The sequence below is a fragment of the Agelaius phoeniceus genome, chromosome 4, assembly GCF_051311805.1.
Source record: "Agelaius phoeniceus isolate bAgePho1 chromosome 4, bAgePho1.hap1, whole genome shotgun sequence".
NCBI classification, from domain to species: Eukaryota; Metazoa; Chordata; class Aves; order Passeriformes; family Icteridae; genus Agelaius; species Agelaius phoeniceus.
The window spans coordinates 47,762,264-47,785,353 of NC_135268.1; the positions used below are offsets into that span (position 1 = coordinate 47,762,264).

Below are 23,090 nucleotides of genomic sequence, written 5' to 3' on the forward strand. Positions count from 1 at the left end.
ATATTTACCTAATTTTGTGACATTTATTTTGAAAGGTGTTTTTGAATTCCTGAGATGTACTGTTGTGTAACTGTAAAGGATTTATTTTTCTTAAGCAAACCATCCTCATTCAGACAATATCTTTTAAGGTTTTTGTAATGCATTGAATATTTAAAAAAAAAAAACAAACAAAACTTTTTCATTTCAGAAAACTACCTTCAGAGTGCAAAGGTTGACTTTAATGTGTAAGATATATTAATGTATATAATATATTATAAGATAATGTGTAAAATCAATACATAGTTCTTGGGAAGTCACGGAATGCAAGACAAGGGAGAAATCTGAATTGGGGTGCAGGATTCCGTAGAAATCACTGATTACCAGTGTCACTGGATTGGGGCATTTGCACCAAAGCAGAGGAACTGCAGATGGTAAAAAGTGGAGGGAAAGGGCACCATGACAAGAGCTGGAAGGCAGTTGCAGACAAATGTTTCCCCAAAAGGGTAAGATAAGATAATATATTTTCCAAGTGTTATAAACCTCTGAAAGGGAAATGTTGTGGTAACTTCTCAGATCAGGCAAGAGGCAACACCAGAGCCCTGTACTGTGTCCTACTGACTCATTCCCAGCAGTTATTCCTGTCTTGTTACTGATGAAGGTTGAGTGGGTGTTTTTTAAAGCAAAAACATTTATTGGAAAGGGTAATAGAGGGGGAACAGGAAAAGTGTTAGCAGCAGGAAAAATACAACTACTTTTGTGGCTATTTTCCCCTGTTATATAAAAAAAGAAAGAATGGGCTTAAAAACTGTTTGCTCTGGATTGACCTAGTCAGTTGACTGTGTTAGCTATTGATATGCATTGACCTCATCCTGCTTATATACAGTTATATATATGATACCTAAACCACTAATTATTCTACAAAGCAGTGGGACGAAAAATGTCTACAGAAAATCTGGATGACAGAGATGTAGCATACAGGAGTGTGGTTGACTCTCCTTTCCTTTAAGGCTGTACCATAGTTGTTTTGCTTTTTGCTATTTTTGGTGTATTAAAGCAGCTCTCAGGGGTCCTGCAAACTTTGGTCTTTGAGATTAAAGAAAAACTTACTGTGGCTAAAGGACAAAGAAAGAATGTACTATAAAAAGCAAAAAGTAAATCCACACCCCTCGCCTTTTTTTTTTCTTTCTTAAAGCATTAGTAGGACTCATTCTTAATTTTTTGTTTCTTTGTTTAGTTTAAAATAATGGGTCTGTTGTTTTGGAGGGGTATTATAGTTTATTAACAAGTAGAAGTACCAGCTGAAACAGGGACTTCTGGTAGTGATGATAGAAAATAGTATGATACATGTTGCTTTCTAAGACCTTGCCACCTAAAGTGACAGGACTGATCCACACATGGCGTGGAAAGGGAGAGCAGCAAGCAAGGATTATGGAAAAATGGTGTAACCTTATCACATGCACTCTTCTATTGACTTCTATAGATGCTTTTAGGATGAATTTTCCACACTTTAGTGTTTGCTAAGTAGCTTTATGAAGTATAGGAGTGAGAAAGATGAGACTACAAAAACCTGTGGAAAATCTGATAGGCTTTTATTTTACCTTCCTTATGTTTTCCTTTATTTGAAAGGCTCAGCTCCTGGTATCTTGTTTGTGTGAGATTCTGTGCTTACATTTATGGTGATGAAGAGAATTGTGAGAATGAGAACAAGTTAAAGATCTTATACAGAAATTTTACTTTTTTTTTTTCTTCCAAATACAGAAAAAAGTATTTTTAAACCTAGCTTCCTGCTGTTTCAGGTTCAGTTCCTGATCTCTATAGATTTGGTATTGGAACTGTATGTTCAGGAAGGGATTAGTTTATCAGGCAATGCAGTGGCCTTGTAAAATCCAAACCTCAGGCACAGGTGTAAATGAGAGCGAGACATCCCCTGTGAATGTGATGTGAACAGGATCAACACAGTGCATTTACAAGTGGTGTTGGCTGGGGAGTACACTGTGTAGATAATTTGTAAAGATAGCATACCTGAGGATCACAGAATCAGAGCTATTAAAAGACCTCCAAGATCACCAAGTCCCACCTTTGACTGAGTACTCCCATGCCCACTAAACCATACCACAAAGTGTCAGATCTCCTAATTTTTGGACACTTCCAGGTATGGTGCCTCCACCACTTCCCTGGGGTACCCGTGCTTGACAACCCTTTCCATAAAGAAATTCTTATATTGTATTGAAGCATCCAGTTGCTTTGGAAATCTCTCATTTCTTGCACTATTGTACGTTACATATTACTGTAGTTTTTTCTTGTGAGGAATCTTCTTGGAGCTGCTGCCCATGAAAAGTCTCACAGCACCAGTGCGCAGATCGCACTTGATGATGGAGGTGAGGGAGCTACTGCAGGTGCCCCAGCTGCTTTTGGGAGGTGCTGCCTCCTGCCTCTGTGTTTAGAAGGAGGTCAAGTGGCACTGTGTGAAAGAGAAATGGAAAGACTGTGTTAGGTCATCTGATTTTTATTTTTTTTCTTTGCCACCCATGGCAGTAGGGTGAAATTCACACTTCCTATTCATTTGTGATCTGTTCAGAAGAAGGATAACTCAACCTTTTTCCCACAGTCCTTGCACCCACTCAGGCTTTGACAGAGGATGTGGGTTGCTTGGATGTCAGAAATGGGGCTTGGTGATCCTCTTACCTGGTTTGGGAGACAGCACAGATTTGCTAAATACAGCCCTGCTGTTGCAGCAGAGCATAAGAACAGCTGCTCTGGAATGGTATCAAATGAATTATTATGGATTTCGACTTCCATGAAACAAAGCTTGTTTTGGCATGCTTATAAGCATGTTGTAAATGCCATCAAAATCTCTTTAGGAGTTAAATGTCTCCTGAAGAGAAAACAGAGGGAAGCTTTTCCTTTAAAACAAAAAATACATTAAAAAAATCAACATAGTTAATCCCAATGTGTGGCTTTAGCCCCAAGCAAGGGATTCTCCTACTCTGTCCTCCCTTGCCACTGAGAGAACACTGAATTCATTCACACTAGCAACAACTGCAGTGTCCTGGAGGAAGGAGAAGACTGACAGGGAACTTGAGTGCAGGTGAGCTACACAAATGCCTAATTTAGGTTTAGCAGCAACAACAACAAAAAGGAAATCTGTAATAGCAGAAACCATAAGGACAGTTAATTTCTGCTATGGATTATTCATTCCACATACGGAGATCCATGAAACCTAAAGTGACAGTAGTTCATCAAAATTATGACAACAGCCTTCAGCATTGGGAGTGCCAACTTTGGGATGTAAACTTTCATGGGGATGTTAGAGCCCATCCTTTCCATAGCTTTTTAGTAACTGAAGAAGTTTGGACTGTTTCTGATATTCTCATGGTTGAACAGTAGTGGTTACTTTTAGAATGACATGCTTATTTATTATATGTGAATTCTAATGCTTTGTAATTGGTAGCAAAAAAATCTAGTTTTTCTGTAAAACTGTAGCAACTGTTCTGCTAAGAATAATCCAGCTTTTATACCACTTTATTTTTGCTTGTATCCTGCCTACCTGAGAGATTAGTAAGTAGAAGCATTCATCTCAAAACATAAATGTTGTTGTAAGTTTACTCCATTATTCAAGCAATGTTTACTATAGTTGTGTCATTTTCTTACAGTGATCCAGCTGCCAAAGCTCTCTGGGAGTCCTTCATGAACCTCAAACAAAAGGAAGCTGTGATGGAGGCCAGGAGACACCTTGTGGAGGCTGCGAGCAGAGAAAATTTACCTATTAAGATGAGCATGGGTGAGCAGTGTGACATAGTGTCCCTTACAAAGTAATAATGTGAAAGATATCAGCTTACCTTTTTCCACATAACCCTCTTGAGCAAAACCCACCCATTCTTGGTTCATTCCCATCTTTGTCAACAGGTTTCAGGTGGTCTTCATGGCTACCTTAGGATCTTTCTGGTATATAAGGGAGAGACAATTTTTTTTTTAAAGAATACAACAATCTTAAAAAGATTGAGAACCATGGAAAAGTTTTGGAGTTCTAGAAAGGGGGTTTTAAAGGCATGTAAATGGTTAGCAATGCTACTAGTCTATATTTTACAGAGCACGAGGATTTTTTTCTAAAAAAGTTAGCAAGATTTGTTTCCTGAAAGCAGACATTGTAAATAGCAACTGAAAGTTGTGCAGCTCTTGCATATGATGACATTATTTAGGTAGTATTTACATTACATAGGTAATGAGGTTTATGTTAAGGCTGCCTGGCTCAGGGGAGTTTAAGCTGAAATTCATGTCTGGACACACTTTAAACCTCAATTTTTCAAAATATTAGAGAAACAGATTAAGACACAATGGCTTTCAGTAGCTCTTTTAGAACCTCATTCTCATCATCTCCCATACTCAGTAAAACATGGAAATTGATATATTAGGCATATAAAAACTGGTAGTGGCTCTATACAGCAATATTTTTGTATTATGCATACTGTTAGGTCTACTTCTTGCTGAACTTTTCATCAAGAGAGAAAGGTCCCCATGGAATAAGAGTAAGAGACTTTTATCTGTGACCCTAGAGTAAACTGCCAAGATATTGTAGAATTAGATGAACAACCAACTCATGAATTCCTTACAACTGTAAGATACTGTATGGTCTTTGCAAATACCTAGAGCATGCATTTAATAGATTATTAATCAGAAATACTAGATTTCTGTAACATTAATGTTGTAACCTGTTTTAAAGTGGAAAAGGAGTAGCTCAGAAAAGGCTATTAAAATTTTTTTGGAAGGAGGGAAGGTTCAGTAAACAATAAAATCTTGTTTAAGTTTTTAATATGTGTGTGAGTACTCACCATAATAATGTCAAGAAGCCTCCACTATTTTTCTGTGACATACACTTTAAAAGCAATTATTATGCTTATTATTATTATTAATGTTGAAATTCATCTTTGTTATAAAAGTAATTGCTTCTTGTCTTCAAGAGGTAATGATCCATCTGTGACCTTTGCTCCTTTGTGTGAATGATTAGATTAGCCACCCTTTCTTCTGTGTCCCCTTCCTGTGGTATCCAGTGAAGGCTGCAGTAACCTAGTTTTTAATCACAGTGGCTGACACTTACTGAATGTCTTGCATACATGGGCCTGATACACTGCTGTATGAAAACATTAGGAGTTGATGGTGAAACAAATTCCTGATTTTTTTGTTGTTGTTGAAATGTAGCATAAAGTGATATTCACAGAATTTTGTTCTTCTGTGAATTGTATATTTATCTTGCACTAGAATCATATCAGTTGTTAACTTTGTAGTTGAAATTCAAAGGGTGAAGTAAAGTTTGAGGTAGTTTTGTAAATGATAAACAGGGATAAAATAAGAAACAAGGAGAGGGGGGCACTTCAGTCACCAAAATAAACCATTTCTTACTGAGCAGAAATGCAGAAAACCTGAAACACACCCAGATGTCATATTGTGCAATGACACATATTTGTTAATGACTTCTCAAAATTGACATGTATACAGCATTCACTGTTTGTTCACCATGCTGCAGAACATCTTGTTTTTTTGTAGGGAATCTGGAAGCTGTACTGTTTATCAATTGCAGCATTTGCTGAGAAGCAAAAAATCGTAGTGGCCTGTTCTGGTCCTGATTGCTATGGTTTAATGAAAGGCTCCTTCCACTGCAGCTGTGATATGAGGCAACTCTGGCTGGAGAAAAGGGAAATGCTTTCACTGGGCTCTGTGCTTGGACTTGAGTTTTTTATGATTTTATCTCAGGTTCTGCCTGTGTTGGAAGATCTCAGTTTATTGCACATTGTTTTTCTCAACACTTAGGGTACTTTCTGAGTTTTTTATGGCCCTGATATTAAATGTCAGAGATTTTCTAGCATGAAAGTTTCCTCTTACTCTCTTTACTAAGACCAGCTGTGTCAGATGGTAAGAGTATTTTCCCTAGTACTTCTTTTTTGCTTTTTTGTTTTTCCCCTGAAAATAAGGAGTGAATTACATTTGAAAGCAAAGCTTTAAATTCCATTTGGTGTAGTTGAGCCCTCCTGCAGTGGCCACCTGCCTGAAAAACTGCATCACTTGTGACACTGGCAGCATGGGAGCCCTTTGCAGTGATGGGAAACTCAATCACATCCTGTTTCTGTATTTTCAGTGAAAGGAAAAGAAATTCTGTTGTTCTCTGAGCTTTGAAAGGCTGCTCATTGCTCTGTTCATGTGCTTCCACTTTTCCTGTGCAAGGGATGTGCCTGATGCCCAGCTTTCCCCTTTCTCTGCCTCCTGCATGTGGCAGAAGCAATGACAGCTCTGGGAGGACACACAGCTCAAGCTTTTGCTTTCTGATATGTTCTGAATGTGTCTTCCTCCTCCTGAGAAGGAGAGTAGGAAAACTGTAAAAGGGGGCACATGTCTTCTCTCCAGCACCTTCAATTATCTGTAGGCCACGGGGAATTCCATATTTTTCCATTGACATCAGCAGGAAGAGAGGAGATCTGATGAAGGAGAAAAAAGAGAAATAAAGGATGCAATTATGGTTACATTTTTTGAGCTGGGTAAATTGGAGCTCTGCTTTCAGGTGTTCTTGATTTGCATATTCATTGTTTTAGTTGTATCAAGGGAGGTGGTAATGGGGATGTCTGAAGTATTTGTTTGCATGTAAATAGGTGAAGCTGTCCTTTTCTAGATGTAATTTAAATAAAGAGGCATTAAAATATTTCATGTCAATCTATATACACACACACTTCAAAAAACCCAAAAGCCAACAAACAACACTTTTAAAGAAATACATCAGTTCCATTTTTCCTCTGAGGTATTTGCATTTGTGTGTTATGTACCCAGATGAGGGCTGGTAAATACTTGCCAAATTCTGGTCAGATAGCCTCTTGTGTAGGTGTAAACACATAGATGTAAATTATTTTGACATAATAAAAATCCTCGCATTTAAAATGTATTTTATTTAAAGAATTAAATATCCCTTTGAAAAGCTCTTTGGAAGAAAAGATTGTCTTAATAGCTTTTGGGCAAGATTTATAGCATTGTGCTAAATTTAAGTGAAATTGTAAATACTGGAAAGAGATTATTTCTGCCCACTCCTTGGTAAATGACTGTAACGAAGCTGCTCTGGAGCAGCAGAGAGATTGCTGCTTTTGCTATTCCTGAATTTCCTGCTCCATTCCTCATTAGTCTGATGCATATCTTAATCATCCTCTGAGCATGGCTAGCCCTGACTCTCTCCTGAAAGCTTTACTATTAGCATACTATTTGGCAGTGGTAAAACCTTTGCTACAAATGTTCTTCTGTGGCTTTAGCAGCGCCCTTACCCTTCTGTTTGAAAAGAACACAGTAAACCTTGACTGAGTCTGAATTCCTTTATTGTGTCTTTTTACTGGCATGGAGACTGGTGAAAGTTGAAACACTGGTACAGTAACAGAAACAAAGTGCAGTGTGCTGTTCCACAAGCTCTTGTTAGCGAGAGAAAAGCCATTTGGTTTCTTTCTTTTGAATTGTACAAACACAGTTTTAAAAATCACACTCACTATAAAATTAGCAAAGCCTTAGTCTTTGTGAAGTAAAAAAAGAGTGCTGTAACTTTTATGGGGTGGCTTGTATGGGTTGAATGAATTATTTGTTTGGATTGAAATAAGGAGATGCTGACATTCTAGTGTGACAATACGAAATAATATTTTGAGTTTATAGCAGTAGCTTAAAATGGACAAGATCAATACTGTAGATCAATACTTTAACTAAAAAACATAAAGCATATAAAATGTACATTATTTTCTTTTTAATGAAGAGTTGCACTGGACTGCAACAGTGTATAACATGCTATTTGTTGTTTACGAGACCAATATAAAAATATTCAATACCCTAAATTTATGGAATAAATTTTAAGGATAAAAGCTACCAGCCAAGATGATGAACTAACAAGGTGGGTAAGTACATATATACATATATATATATATATATATATATATATATATATATATATCTTTCTAAATAAAACAAGTCTGATCTCAGTTATCTAAAATCCAATTATTAGGACAATTTTGTGATGGAGACAAGTAGTGAGACATCACCAGTCTGAGTTTGAAGTCCTTGCAAGGGAGTAGAAAGAAGCAGAGCTCAGTGTGGTCTGTGGGGTATTTGAAGCCATTCTGCAGCATGTCTCTGAAAGTGATGGGTGCCTGGATTTCAGCTGGGTTTGGAGACACTATGACTCCTCATTTTGCAGAGAAGACATGGTATTATAGACTGGTTCTTGGGATGCTTGTTACGTTTCTCTGATGCCTGTTTACCTGTCTCCATTTGAGAGAGCAAGTAGCAGGATCAGTAAGGCAGCAGCCAAAGTTCTCCTCCAGGCAGCCTCATGAAGTGAGTGGCTTCTTGTACCAACTCAACTGACACTGGCCTGGCTTAGCCTGAGGTGTCCCAAATGTCTAATAGTGGGTCTCACGCTGCCCCTTCAAGGGCTCCCTGATCTTCTCAGGGCATTTTTCCAAGGAGAGGGGGAATGCTGCTTTTCTCAGACCTGAATTCCTTCCATTGTACAGCCTGGACCCTGAACAGGCAGTTCTTAAGTTCAATTAGTCTGCTCTTTGTCTCTTTAAAAGTAACAGAAGTCCTGCAGTGTGGGACTTTCTAGCCAAGTGTATTTTTTTTCCGGCCTATTGCAATAGTGAGTTCCTGGTTTTTCCCTGAAGTGCAGCTAAAACCGTAGTCTTGACCTGAAGCAAATGTTCCCAACCTCAGTGATGGTCAATATAGCAGATGTTTTGTTGCATCATTCACCCCTGGAGGCAGGAAGGCTTTTTGCTTCTCAGTGTGCTAAATGTTTTTGAAGACTTTAAAGTCAAGTTTCTGTAAAATTTGGAAATGTTCCTATTTGGGAGGCTTCTGTATAGGCCTTTGCATTTCCAGGGGAATGTACTTTGAGTATTGTGGGGATAATACCAGGCTTTCTCTGGTACTGTTAATGAAGGTGGTTTCTGAACAGTATTTACCACATTGAGAATTGTAGAAAGACATTGATACTATGGCTATTTCACTTTGCATTGTTACAACAGGCTGAAGTTCAGGGCTTCAACCCTGTTGAGGGTTCACCTAACTAACTAAATAGATCCCATCCTCTGATAGTCATCTGGCTTTGCCAGTTTAGGACAGAAACGTTCCGAGCTCCACATGTGCAGAGAGTATGCTTAAACATGCTTAAGAGCATCTTCAACAGCTAAACTTTTCACTTAATTTCCGTAACTCACTAGATGTAACAGAAAAGATGAAGGATACTCATATTCCTACCAACAAAGTTCTCTGTTTTTCAGGAGATGTGACACAGTAGCTGAGATGGAGAGACATTCATGAGCAGAAGTTTAGTTTTCATCAGTAAGTGACACTGCATTAGCATGTAGTGTTGTTTAGGAGCATCACCAGCTGAGGATCCATCTTTGTGCTAGTCATTATACTTCTTTCAAGCTGGATATTGTGCCTGTTCATTTTCTTTTCACTCCCACCTGCTTGTACTCAGAATAGCATCTTCGAGAGCTTAAAATAGTTACTCAAAAGAAAAAACAAGCACACTTCAAAATAACTGGAGCTAAATGGAGACATCCATATGCATATTTGCAACTTATCCAGCCTTTTTTTCCTGTCTAGAGCATACAGCTTCCTGTAGTTGAAATAATCATGTGATTTATGAGCAGCAAGTATTTATGCTCTTGGTGTGACTCCTGTGCAGGTTGATGATTGAGTTCTTACTGGGCTTGGAAACAGCTGTTGGTGTGGAGGCAACTGTGTGGCAGAAGCTTGCTGGTAAAGAAGATAAGGTAGTGGCAGAAAGCTTAATTTGAGAGCACTGCTATTTATCCATTCTTTTCAAGTGCATCCTAGAAGAAGAATTATGTGATATAAAGTTGATTGAGAAGGTCTGGCGGGAATTCTGCCCTTTTTGATAACTGCTTCCATCATAGCACAGAATGAGGGAAATCAACAAATAGGGATGAATTGTAGAATAATCTTGGGTTGGAAGGGATCTCTGAAGTTCATGTAGTCCAACCTCCTACTCAAATCAAAGACAGCTTAAGAGTTAGATAGATACATTGTACCTTGTTCAGCTGGATTTTGAATATTAATGTGGTGAGTTGAGTGCTGGTCACTAAATTCCACAGCCTGTCTGCACTGGCCTTAACTACTCTTGCAGAGAAAATGTTCTCTTTTCTGAACAGTTTGATTATTCACATGCTGCAGTGTGTGACCATGGCCTCTTGTCCTCTCACTCTGCAGCTCCAAGATGTCTGATTCAGTCTTCCCTGTAATCACTCATCACATCCATGAAGACAGTAACACCTGTGGCTGCTTTCATATCTTGAGATTAAGCAAACATACCTCCCTTAGCCTTTATCTGTGCATCATTTTCTCTAGCCTAAATCATTGTAATGCCCCTTCTCTGAACCTACTCTAGTGTGTCTTGTACTGTGGAACCCAAAACTTCATATTCCAGATATGTCTCTCAAGTACTAAATAGAGATTTACAACCACTTCCCTCTGCCTGCCAGTTGCATTTGTTCTGATGCCACCTAGTACACGATTCACTTTAACTGCTGCAAGGACACATGGCTGATTCATGTTCAACTGGACAGACACATTTAATCCTGAGCTTCAAAGGACCTAGGTCACAGATCCACTATTAGACTATTCTATCAGTTTAATAGTGGAGGAAGTCTCAACCAGCAGAGCAATACAGTGTATTTCATGAGGAAGAAGTAAAGTCTAAAATGAAAAAGGCAGCTGTAGGTAGCTTGTTATTATCCAGCTCTGTCAATCTTGTAGCTGCTCAGCTAATTCAATCAATTATTCAATTATTCTTTCTGGGTTTGGTTTGGTTTTGGTTTTTTTTTGGTTGTTTTTTTTTTTTTTTTTTTTTTTTTAACAACTTACCAATTTCTTTCATTTGTCTCTTACCTTTCCTTGGTCTCCTCCCTCCTTTGCCTACTGAATTGTTTTTCAGTAGGTTACATTCCTTTACAAATTGGGGCAAACACCACTTCACATCTACCTGTTATTTGTTCAGTGGTTTGTATTATCTTTAAGGGCAGAGTATCAATATGACCCTCAAAGTACAGGATTTCTTTTTCTGGGAAATGTACACACTCAAATCCACTTGAGGTGAGAAGACAGTTAAAAATGGATGTTTGAACATCTGTGTCATTTATACATCCTGTTTGAAGAAAAAGTACTTGGAGTACCAAATCCTCATCTGAATTGTAGAGATGAAAAGAAGGGTTTGGAATGTGCAATCCCACTGGCTTCTGCTACTGCAACAACAGCCACAACTTTTGAGAATGGGTTTGGAAGGGGTCCTGGGAGTTAAGTCCTATCCTATTCTTCAAGGAAGTATGCTATGGTTATAGAAGGAGACTGAGATTGATAATGTGAAGTGCAGTCATAGCAAAAATAAATTTTAAGCAGAATAGGTAAGCAGAGATATTTTAATCCAAAACTGAAACTACCCAGAATAGTATTGAAATTTAAAAAATAAATTCTTGGGGAACATTCTGTAGCCTCTCTCTTGCAAGAATTTTATTTGGAGGCAAAATTTCTCCCTCCATATTTTAGGAAGGCATTCCCTGCAGGTGACTGTAAGTGGTTTTTAGCTGTTCTTGTTTAGCAGATCAAGTGTTCTTCAAATTTGTTTTGAGTGCTGTGGGTTGGTTTGAGTTAGGGTTTTTTTGTTTGATTGTTTTATGACTACCTAATTATAGGTTGTGTGATTTTACCTTAAAAAAAAAGAAGTTTGATATTGGGAGTACTCATTTTTGATTTAAGTTTAAAGAAAAATTTCAGCTCGTTCTGAAGTACTAAATACCACATTTTACCCTAAGGTCTTGTTGAATTTTTTTTTTTTTTTACTTTAATTCTGAGACTTCATATTCTTGCAAAAATAAGTTAGTTTTCAAAGTATCAGTAAAGGCATTTTTGTATCAATTGTCTCTCATTGTTCTGTGAATAATGTACTGCATGCTAAGTAGTTTCTTGTGGTATAAGATCAGTAATGGTTCAAGCCCTAATAAAATTGTGTCTCATACCTCATCTACTTTGCACTTCACTGCTGTGAAACAGCAGATGGAAGTGAAACACAGAACCCTGTGCAGTGATGGGAAGCAGAAAAATATGTTGGTAGTATATTTCCTTTGATTAAATTGTGGTTGGCACACGGGTGCAGGACTGTTTGGCAAACCTTACTGTTACTTTTAAGAAGGGACTGGTGTGACATTAGTCTTTCCATGATTTTTTTTGGATAAAGTTTTAATTTTTTCATTATTTTTATATCAACATTTTTTTGTAGAAAATAAACCGAAACACTGAAATGTAAACATGGGGCCAAGTCTCCTTCTTTGTCTGGTTGTGATTAGAATTGTAGACAATTCTTAAAAATTTAAAAGTAAACACAAGTGTTGGCCTTGCAGAAGTTCTATAAATATCTAATTTCATTATTTGTATTATTTCCTAATGTCATGCTGCAAAGCTTATATAAACTTCCATATGAGGTCTTTTGTCTTAATAAAAGTATAAGGAAAAGACTATGTTAATGTGTCTTTCTCTAGACAATTTCAGTGATGTTCATGATAGTTGGGAGTAAACACTGATGTGCAGATAAACATTTGTGAAGTTTTGAAGCAAAGGTTTAATGAAAATCCATGTTGTTATTAATTTTTTTGTACTGTTTAAATCAAAAGAAAATATTTTGAGTGAAAGGCTTAAAAATTTAAATAGCATTTACTTGCACATATACTGGCAACTGGTATTGTTTTGAGGGATTTCACAACTAACTTTACTTGTTCATTTTCCTATCTGTGTGATAGGAAGTCGGTTTCTTACGTCTCTAAACAAACAATTTTATACCAAACAAAACAAATTGTCCAGAAAAGGTTGAAATGCTTCTTCGGGTTTTTGAGCATCTGTGAGTCAGTTCTGATAAAACTAGATCAAAAGTCCTTCTCTGTAGAAATAAGCTGATTAAAAAGAAAATAAATATCTATACACACACACACATAAATCTGTAAAGTATCAGTTATGAATGCTGATGCAACTTCCTGAACATAAGTAATTGTATTACCATCTTCTGTTCTCTGCTAAAATTTATTTGGTGGGGTTTTTTCAGATAAACACCAGACTTTTATTACTCACTAAGCTTTCTTTATTTTTTGCTGATATTGAGTTCTATTGTATCATCTCAGTCTTGAAACTAAATATTTTGATTTTTGAATTTGAAGGATTTAAAAAAAAAAACAAACAACTCACCACTGTACAGTAGACTGTCCTTTTGTGATAATCAAGATGTGGTTAAAAAGACAGGAGCAGGTCCTTTAAGTCTCTTTGTATCTGGGTGAAAAATAAAATACTTCAAGTTCAGAAAATGAAATCCACTGTAATTGCTGTTCTTTTATATCTGTGGGGAAGCAGCCTGGTTGAAAATAAGATAGAACTTGCTGTAATGTGTGCTGTGATATCTTCATTTTGTAGGGTGGATCAGCCACATGGACTGTGTTTTACACAAGGAAGACTTGATGAGTGTGGGTTGGGAGATTCTGGCATGCAGTGGGATCACATGGCACCTGCACTTTGGTGGAATACTGTTGAGGGTATTAGCACTAAGTAATGTGCTTTCCGTGTCTGACAATCACAGAAAGGACTTTAGAATTTACTTATGTTAAAAAAAGGAGGGGGAACAAACTTGAAGTGGCTGAAGGTGATGTAGAAGTGTCCAAAGTGACCAAAGTGTCACTGAGAAGAGCATGTGCCAAAGGATTTAAACCAAAGATAAAATAGATGCTGGTGTGCTTGCAACGTCTGTAGGTGTAAAACTGGAGGTGGAACGTGGCAGTTCAGTACAACTGTGTGGGTTGCCCAACACTTTTTTTCCCCAAGTATAATTGTGTAAGCCTGTTCATTCAGTCTCACAAAGGATGACTCGTTACACCAGAGACGTGGTGAGTTACATATGTATATACTCATACATCATCATGTTTTCCATCCCTATTTAATTGCTACCACCCAAAATGATTGTTAGGATATTCTCAGCTGCAGAAGTCTTCCAGAAATTATAAGAGGAATAATAAGTTCTGTGAATAGTGTACCAAAGAAGAACAATGACCTCCTTCTCTCTGGGGCAGTGTGCCAAGAACACAATGAAGTGCTTCAGTGTCTGAGAACATATGTCGTAGGGCTAAATGAGGACATGCACAAGCCACCTGACATTCCTTTGGGAATGTTATTTTTAAGACAAACAAGTTGATTCATTTCTGTGAGAAGTTTAAAGTGTTCTGGATATGATTCAGCCAAATTTGTAGATTTCAAGTCCTTTTGCAGAAACAGTGAATTACTGTTTCCAGGGGTTACTGGGTTTTAAGGGCTGGAGACTGTTTGGGAGTTGGCCTGGTATTCTGTATTTATTAACTTAGTGGAAGTGGTAAAAACTAAGTAATAAAATCCACCCCTATGCATATTTACTCAGGATTTTGAGGAGTATTTGGTAAACTCTGGTATGCCAGTATTAAATTACAAGTTTAATATTGATAATAATGCCTGGGAAGCTTAATTCTGGAAGACAAGATTTCACCTGTTTATTCACTGACTTCTTTTTTAAAAAAAATGCTTTAATATTTGGGAGGGCAATTAGAGAATATTGTAGACACTAGCTAGATATGATTGTTACTTTTCTGTGCATACTGACTTAACCATCAGAAGAGGGAAAACTGAATGGTAGAGTACACAGAGAAGGAAACAATCATTTGAAGGGCCAGAACATTTTAAAACAAAGTTCTGAAGGACAGAAAAGAAAAAAATATCAAGTCATGTTGAAACACCTAAACTATATATTTGTCAAAGCCTTCAGGATGTATTTGAAAATATGAAACTGTAGCTGGTCTAGGAGTCATAAATCATAACTAGGGTCATATTTAGACATCTGGGTTTAGGTGCTTAGAACCAAAAATCTTGATGATTGTATTAGAGTGCTTTAGTTATATTTGTCCCACCTAATTGATTAGGTTTTATTTGTTTTAAGGCATGTAAAAGAATTTCAAAAGAATAGTCAATGGAATTAATATTTAAGTGTGGCTTCCGTTTTGTAATAAAAGATTAAGGCTTATTAGGAGAGAAAGCTAAAACAGCAAGCATATGGCTTGGGCCATATATAATTGGGCTCTATAGGAAAACTGTTAAAACAAGGATTTAATGATACCATACACATCTACTGATAGAGAATAAACTGCTTTTGGAATAACTAACTCAATGCTACAGCTGATGGGACCTAAGCCAAGTTGGGTTAGATGTTCAAGTTTACATGGCAAGTGCTAGCTGAGTAATAAATAGAGTTCAGCTTTTTTTGTTCTGGGTATATGCCTCTATTGCAGAATTTGCTAAACATTAGCATAGTTGTCACCATTGTCTGTGGGTCCATGAAAGCCACTGCAATACACACCTTCAGATGTGAGATGTGGCAGGCTCTACCTCCCTCAAGGTCTTGAGATACACTAGAAAGCCTATGACAGACAGGGCAGAGTTGCTGGCCTCCAATGCCTGTGTTCTGCAGATGTTGTTAAGGTGGCAAGAGGAATGGGAGTCAGTAAGGGCTGGTCACAGCTCTTCTTTGATGGCACAATGCTGTGGGGGCAGGCAGCAGGAGCCTGCCCCTGTCTTGTGGCAGTGTACTTTGGGATCTACTTCAGGAACTGCTCAGACTCCCAAAAGGAACTTATCCTGGCATTGCTCTAGTGGGGACTTGCTCCTTGTAGTCATACCTGTGACCATGGGGTTATGTGGGTGCTGGTGTTTCTGTCACAAAAAAGGGAGAGGCCTACAAGTGACCATAAACCCCAGGACAGATGGGCTCACGTTTGCGGGAGATGAGTGTGCACTGTTAGAAATAAGCCTGAGACATCTGTTTTCAGTCTGCTGTAAGGTTTAGTGCTCTTCAGATCCTTATTCTGGAGAAGCCAGCCAAACAGCATCCCATACTGGCCTACTTTCCTTCTCTCCAAAGAAATAGGGATTAGTAGATGTTCTTCTTTTCTTTGTTAACAGTTTAAAGGCTGGATGACTTTTGAAGTAAGCTAAACAAAAGTTGAGATTGAATTATTTTCCTGGCGCTTGTTGTTAAAGATCATTATTGAAGCTTCCCATGAAGTACAAAAGAATTTTGAGTTAATAACAGCATCTGGAAATCAGACTAACAAGGAGACATAAGGGGCAACATCTGCCCTGCTCAATTGCTCTGACTCAGTTTGTCAAATATCCAGGTCCCTTAGCAGCACAGTTGCCCAGTTGGCTTTGTGGAGTACTAGAGCTTTCTACATTCCTCTCACATATCCAGCACTGCTACTGGGAGAGATAGGTCTATGTTGCTTAGATTGTGGACAAGGAAAACAATTTATCTGGATTTCTTCAGCCCTCTGCTGACTTGAAAAATCTCATCTGTGAGCATAAGCATGCCAGGATTGTTTCTTATTCTTCATTCTTTCAAGTGGAAAATGGACCTCAGCAAAAGGATTCCAGCCAGTGAAGCTCTGTGTTCTTGCATAAAACTGAACAAAGTTAAAAGTTGTGTGTATTTGGCGGTTCCAGCAGTCTTGGAAGAGCATCCATGGATTTACTCAGTTGGTCTCAAAATGTACTTTCCTCTTTACTTGTTTCCCTGTCCCTGTGGAGATAATTAACTAAGTGTTATATGAAAAAAATAAGACCTGGATGTTTGGAACAGTGCATTGATAATTCTGACTTTTGCTCTTTAAACACCTTGTTCATCCATAAATTTTTATTGGATGCATAAGCACTTTTGGATTCTGAATTTTAAAAAATTACTTCTACCAGTAAATCCATCTTGAAAAATAGTTATATTCTTGAAGCAATGCCTGCATTGCACTACATAGACTGCAGCATTAATTTCAAATGGAAAAAAGTCATACTGGTAAATCGTGTCTTAATGTCTACAAATGTGGTTTGTCCAGTTGACTTTTTGTTTAACTGTTAAGGTGAAAGTCTTTCTTTCCACTCAGTCTACTTTTATTACTCAAACCCAGATTTTTGACAGACCTTTAATATCAGTTGCTGGTAATTTCTGCTACAATATATGTTGAGTGATCTGCTTTGCCAGTAACAGAAATACTTCTTCCCTTCAGACTAATTGTGCATGTCATCATTTGTACATGGAATATGAACTGCATTATTTGGTATGGTAAAACATTGAAAATTGATTGATGTTGATTGATGTTGATATTCAGTGCTGCTGTTTTCATATTTAGCAACAAATTATTTATTCAATTAATTATTAATAAAAACAAAATCAAAACCAAGCAGCACCTTCTGTAATTGAAAAGTAAGTAAAATTTTTCTGCAGTTATTTTGGGATCTGCTCTAAATTCTTGAAAGTTGGAGGTGGAATTCAACCAATATTTTTACAAATTAATTACCATAGGAGTAAAGAATTTAAGTGGGCCATTTATATTGAATTAAGCCTGTGAACATTTATGCAGCTGCTCATTAGACACTCATCAAACCTCACCTTGGAGCAAGTTAAATTTGTTTGCCTCCACTCTTGCCTCCACTACTGGAAGACTGATTGATACAGTGATGTTTCTTAATGTCTTGTGTAAATATATTCAAGTATTATTTATCCCCATTGGTTGTAGTACCAGTATTGAACTTTCATGTAAATATTTTTTATGTATCCAAAGAGACCTCTTTTTTTTTTTCAGCTGATGCAGGGAGCCCATATAAACCAGACATTTCTGTTTTGCTTTCCTGACGTTAGTTCTCTGTCATCCTAATTGTTATAGTGACTCTCTGTGCATGCATCACAGTTATGAGTTAAACTTCCAGGAATGGGAGTGATTTGAGCTGCACAGAGCAGACTCCTGGAGGGAGAGGCTTTGTATTGAGGCATATCTATGGCCTCTACATATTGAGGCATTCTATGGCCTCTGTTTTTACTACAACTGTATCACTTGAAAGTAATTGTACCTGCTTTTTTACAATGAAGAAGCCTAGACATTATTTCCTCCTTCTGTCATTTTCAGGTTTTAACTCCACATTTACAGCTCTTACCCTAGCCTCAAAATGCATCATTTTTATACTGATAAATTTCATCCTACTTACATTTGTCCAATACTCAAAGCAGTCCAGATCTGCTGGCTGCTCTTTCTCCATATTAATGATGTTCCACAAGCTTCTGACAGCACCTGTTTTGGCACCATTTGTTACTAAAATTTGTACTATAAATATGTACAAGCACACAGAAGAACACTCTTATTTTACCTTTTCTTTTTATATACTAGTACTTCTTGTTTGTGGGTGTTTCTTAGGTATCTTACAATTCTTGTAATCCTAGTCTTTTCGCACTCAAATATGGTTATGGCACAATTAATGCTTTGTTAAATCCATTTGTATTATAATTAATTTGTTAATTGGTTACATCTCAATTTGACATGATGTTCTTTGATAAATGTACTTTGCATTTTATCCCATTTTTAGGGGTAAGATTTTTTTTCTTGGACATTTGTCCTGAAGCTTTTCACACTCTTTATATCAGCTAAATAAGGTAACTAATTTCATAATTTCTTTGACACAAATGCTAGATTTCTTTTTTCCTAGGCTAGTCTAGTCTCTGTTATGTCTTACTTTTTATCTTACATTTATTAGAGCCCTAGAACACAGGGTTGCTTCATCACACTGATATTCAGTGGTTTTTGGATGGGACAGGTCCCTCAGTAGTGAGATTGGCCACTAGTCTGTCATGTTTCTGCGATATCCAGTCTCATTCCCTGCATTATTATTTCATTCTGTTTCCAAAGATTATTTCTTCAGTGCACAAATATGTTGATTGTGCCAAACTAGCCATTCATTGTTTTTTAGCTGAATTAGTTCTCTCACGTCATCAGTCTGTTTTTCTTACCTACTCCCCATCCTCCTATATTTTATTAAGTTTTGGGTTTCCCTGTGATACTTCCCAGTGACCACCTTACTGATTTTATCCTCTCTTCTATACTTGTGAAGAGGCGTGAGGCTTCAAAATGTTGGGGTAATTTGTGGTGGTGGTGTTGTTGTTGAGGTTTGTAGTTGTTTTTATGTGTGTGTGTGTGGTTGGTTTTTGTTTCATTTTACTATTGCTTTCAGTAGACGTCATTATTTCAAGTTCTGTATTGGGATGTAGTTGACTGAGTTTGGGACAAATATACCTGTTTCACACATTCTGCTTGATAACTGTTAATGGACAAGGTTATTTCTTAGACAATATGGAATTCCTGGCATTTATTCAAAAAGGTTATCAGTATTTTTAAATCCTAACAGTGGTTGAGGTCAAGATTTTCCTTTTCCCATCCAGGAATTTAAAAATTATCAAGTGCTTTGTCAGCATAATGTATTTCTCACAGTCAGGCTTTGATGCCTACACAGACTTCTGAGTCTGCATGGATCTAGAGTTTGTAGAGGTGCATGAATGTGATGGAGCAGGAAGAAGAGAGCAGGACAAGACACTTGTGCTGAAGTCCTTTTGCCAGTAGTTGCCATGTTCTGCCTGCGAACCTTGAAAGATGCTTTAAGAGAACAAAATGACAGTTAAGACATGATGTGGTTGAAATAGATCTCCTCTTGATTTCTTAGGACCTACCTGGGACATTGCAATGAAACAATTCGAAACAACAGAGGGACTTCAAAAACCCAAAGGGCTGGTAGGGTTGAAATTAGATTAGCAGTAGTCTGTTGTGCTGAAATCTCCCTCTGTGAGCAAGCAGCAGGGAAGATGATGAGGATTTAGGCCTCAGGAAAAGTCATCTAATTGCTGATTACCACCAATTACTTTCCCAAGTTCCTTTCCTCAGCTACTGGAATAGTAGAATACTGGAACAATATTTATCAGCCAGCTGTCCAGGGAGATTGCTGTGTAGAAGTTGGCTGGAACTCTCAAATCCTGGATCTGAGTGGTTCTAGGGGTATTGTAAATATCACAGATGAGATGCTGCACTCCTTAATGCCAGTATAAGTTTTGTTAATGACTTGCTAAGGTCAGGATTTTCCTTGTACTTACATATGTGTTGGACTTTCTTTTGGTGGTATTCTGAGGGTGGGAAAGAATTTGATTGTTTATCTAAAATGGTGCTGAATGGCTCTCAAACTGATCTGGTGCTTCATATGGATTCGCTTTCACAAGGAACAATGTGGAACAAAACTCTTGATTTTTTTTTTTTTTTTAATTGAAATCAGAAGTCTTGAAAGCCCTCCTATTTTTCTGATTCATATGAAGGAAGGGCTGGCAACTGCACGTTTTCTCAATTGAAGCAAGTTATCAGATTTTGAATATACTACAATATATCAGCACTGCTCTGGGTAATAATGCAGTCATTATCAAAGGTATGCTGCAAGGCATCATGGACTGACATTTTCAAATCACCGTGTAAATCTGCCTGACACAGCTTTAAAAGAAATAAAACAAGACTGAAAGCTCCAGTGTTTAGTCTAAAAACACACATGGCCATGGTTGCTGTTTTAGCCTATGTGGGCTAACCGTGGAAGCCTTTTGTCAGCCCTCTGGCCCACTGAGTGGTGTCAGCTTGATTTGTGTGTTAATTTGCTGACTTTTCGGTTTGATGCTTTCCGTTAAAATTCACATAAAGAGCCCGTGTGTTTTTGCTTTATTTAGCAGCTTTCCCAAATCTATATGCTCTTCCAAAGACAGCCCTTGATATCACTGACTAAGAGGAAGAGCTTTCAACATTTATTCACTGTTGGAATAATTTATTTGCCATTTATATGATACTGAAAGGATGAAGGCAGATGGGGAGCCTTGTTAATTGATGATATAACCTAACACAGAGAAGAAACACAGTGGCAGTTTTACAAGATTTTTTCCTTTATGGAAAAATTCTGACTGAAATGATCAGTGTTGTAAGCTATGAACCACTAAGGATCAGGACACCATCATGTCTTCCTGGCACCAAAGATTGTCCTATTTAAGTTAAAGGATCCTCCTCACTCTGTCTCATATATCCCTGCTTTTTAGGTCTGGTTTACTTGAGGAAGATGACTTGTTACTGGCAGAGGCTTCCAGGAACCAGCCCTGGCCTGGGTCGTAATCCAGACTTGCAGCTAGGATGGTGTTTTGACACCATTTTTGCCTGTCTGTTGATGGCATGTGTAATTGCCATCTGTGGTGATTTTCTTGGGATAGTTGAGCTGCCTTCCTTCCTGAAAGAGATCCTTTCCAAATTAGAAGTTGCTTGAGCAGTTCAGCTGGCATTTTAATGTTGGATAAACAGCTAATCCTGTAGTGTTCATCTGGCCCAAATGGTGCCCCTCATGCTCTTCTGATAAGAAGAGATCTACAGGACCATGTGTGGGCATTGGGGTGTTTATTTTCAAACAGCTGGTGAAATCATGCTGTGGTTACTGCATGTCTGAAACTGAAGGGTCACACCTTGGAAATGTGTCCCTTCCAAGAACAGCTCCAAAAGTCATTCCTTGCATCACTAACATTATATCTGTTTCTTGAGTCAAGACTAATCAAGAAATGTACCCTCAGGAAGTGGTGAGAAGATTTGAATTTGCTGTAAGGTAAAAAACTCGCAAATTCCCATTGGACTTCTGGTAAAAACAGAAAGATTGTTTAGAAGTAGTCATCAAATATTATTTCCCTAGCTGAAATGAATGTCCCTCTTTGTCTGAAAACAAAAGTATTACTCTTTATGTCACCATCTGTTGAACATTGTTAAAAACCTGCCATATTACATATCTCAAGGCACAATTCATGGATGATGTAAGTCTTTGTCCTGAACTGTTGCTGCAGCTGAATCTGCCAGTGATTGCAGCAAAGCTAAGATCAGACCCATAGTGGAGAGGCCTCTAAAGTTCTCTGTAACCTTTTCACAATAATTTAAAAAATTTAGTTTTGTATTTGTCTCGACTGAATGCTGTGTCCTGTTTTCCTTTCTACAGGCAGAGTCACCCCTGAACAGCTCAGCTCATACATTCAGCTTTTCAGAAACAATCTCAAAGCTTTGGAGAACCACTGTGGTCTTCTACAGCTTGTGCTGGCCACAGTCCAGACTTTGAAACACCCCCAGACTTCCAAATGGGACAATTTCCTTGCCTTTGAGCGATTACTTCTGCAGGTATGTTTAATGTTTTGATTTTTCCATTGCATTCTGTAGCTTGTATTTGTTTATGAAGAAGTGCATTGGGATGTCTTGCTAAGGAGCTGTTCCTTATTACCAAATGGGTAAAAGGAATGGGAACCAACATATTTATTCTTTTATAGCTGTGTCTAAGGAATTATATAAACAAAAGAGTAGGCATTAAAGGTGAAGCATATAAGTAATCTGAATTGGGTGACAGTTTTACATTTATATGAAATTTCAAGAAGATATAACTTCTGGCATTGCCTAGGATTGTTCTTGTTATCATTATCATTATCACTATATGCTTCTTGAGGTAAAGTGCTGAATCAAATGCAGAGAGGAGTTTGTTACTATGTAAGTGTAAAACTTGTTTAATTTTTTGAGTTGGAAATTCCATGCACCAGGAGAGTGAGGTTTCTCTTGTTCAAAACTGTCATCTACCCTCAGTTTTTCCCACCACCACATTTTTTATGGCATCCTGTCTGTGACCACAGTATTATTTACATACCATTTTCTATCACATTTGGATTGCTCTCAGGAAATTAAGAGTTAGTGGTATTTTGAACTTTATCCTACTAACCTTTGGAGATGTACCAAACAAAGGAGGAGCTTTTTCTAAGAACCTAGTAAAGCTAATTTCTGCTGAAATTCAGAGAAAGCTCAAAACTTTTCTTCCTGTACTATTTATTTTTTTAACCATCTTCTGAAACCCTAACAAGAGGCATGTCTTGATGAGCAAACTCCCAATGGAGTTAATGAGTCAGCTTTAAATGAGTGAAAACCAGATACCTCTGTAAAAATCAGGTGTCTGGAACAACCAACCAATTTGATTCTCCTCATCATCTCTGGCAGCAGGGTACAGTCCTTCAAGAAGAATATGCCCATACTTCATTTCATAGCTTTGTAGTCAATGGCTTTCTGCAAGGTTTGGAAAGCAAAAAACTGCAAAACTTAGATAGTAGCAAGCTCTTGTCT

General features: G+C 37.6%; 1 protein-coding gene across 1 annotated transcript in view; it reads left to right on the forward strand.

The window, feature by feature from the left end:
• SCFD2 (sec1 family domain containing 2) overlaps positions 1-23,090 on the forward strand; it is a 187,284-nt gene that overhangs the window by 26,987 nt on the left and 137,207 nt on the right. The window contains exons 3-4 of the mRNA XM_054632751.2: positions 3,633-3,760; positions 21,934-22,109. Coding sequence (XP_054488726.2) covers positions 3,633-3,760; positions 21,934-22,109 — 304 coding nt within the window. The remainder of the gene's footprint in view (positions 1-3,632; positions 3,761-21,933; positions 22,110-23,090) is intronic.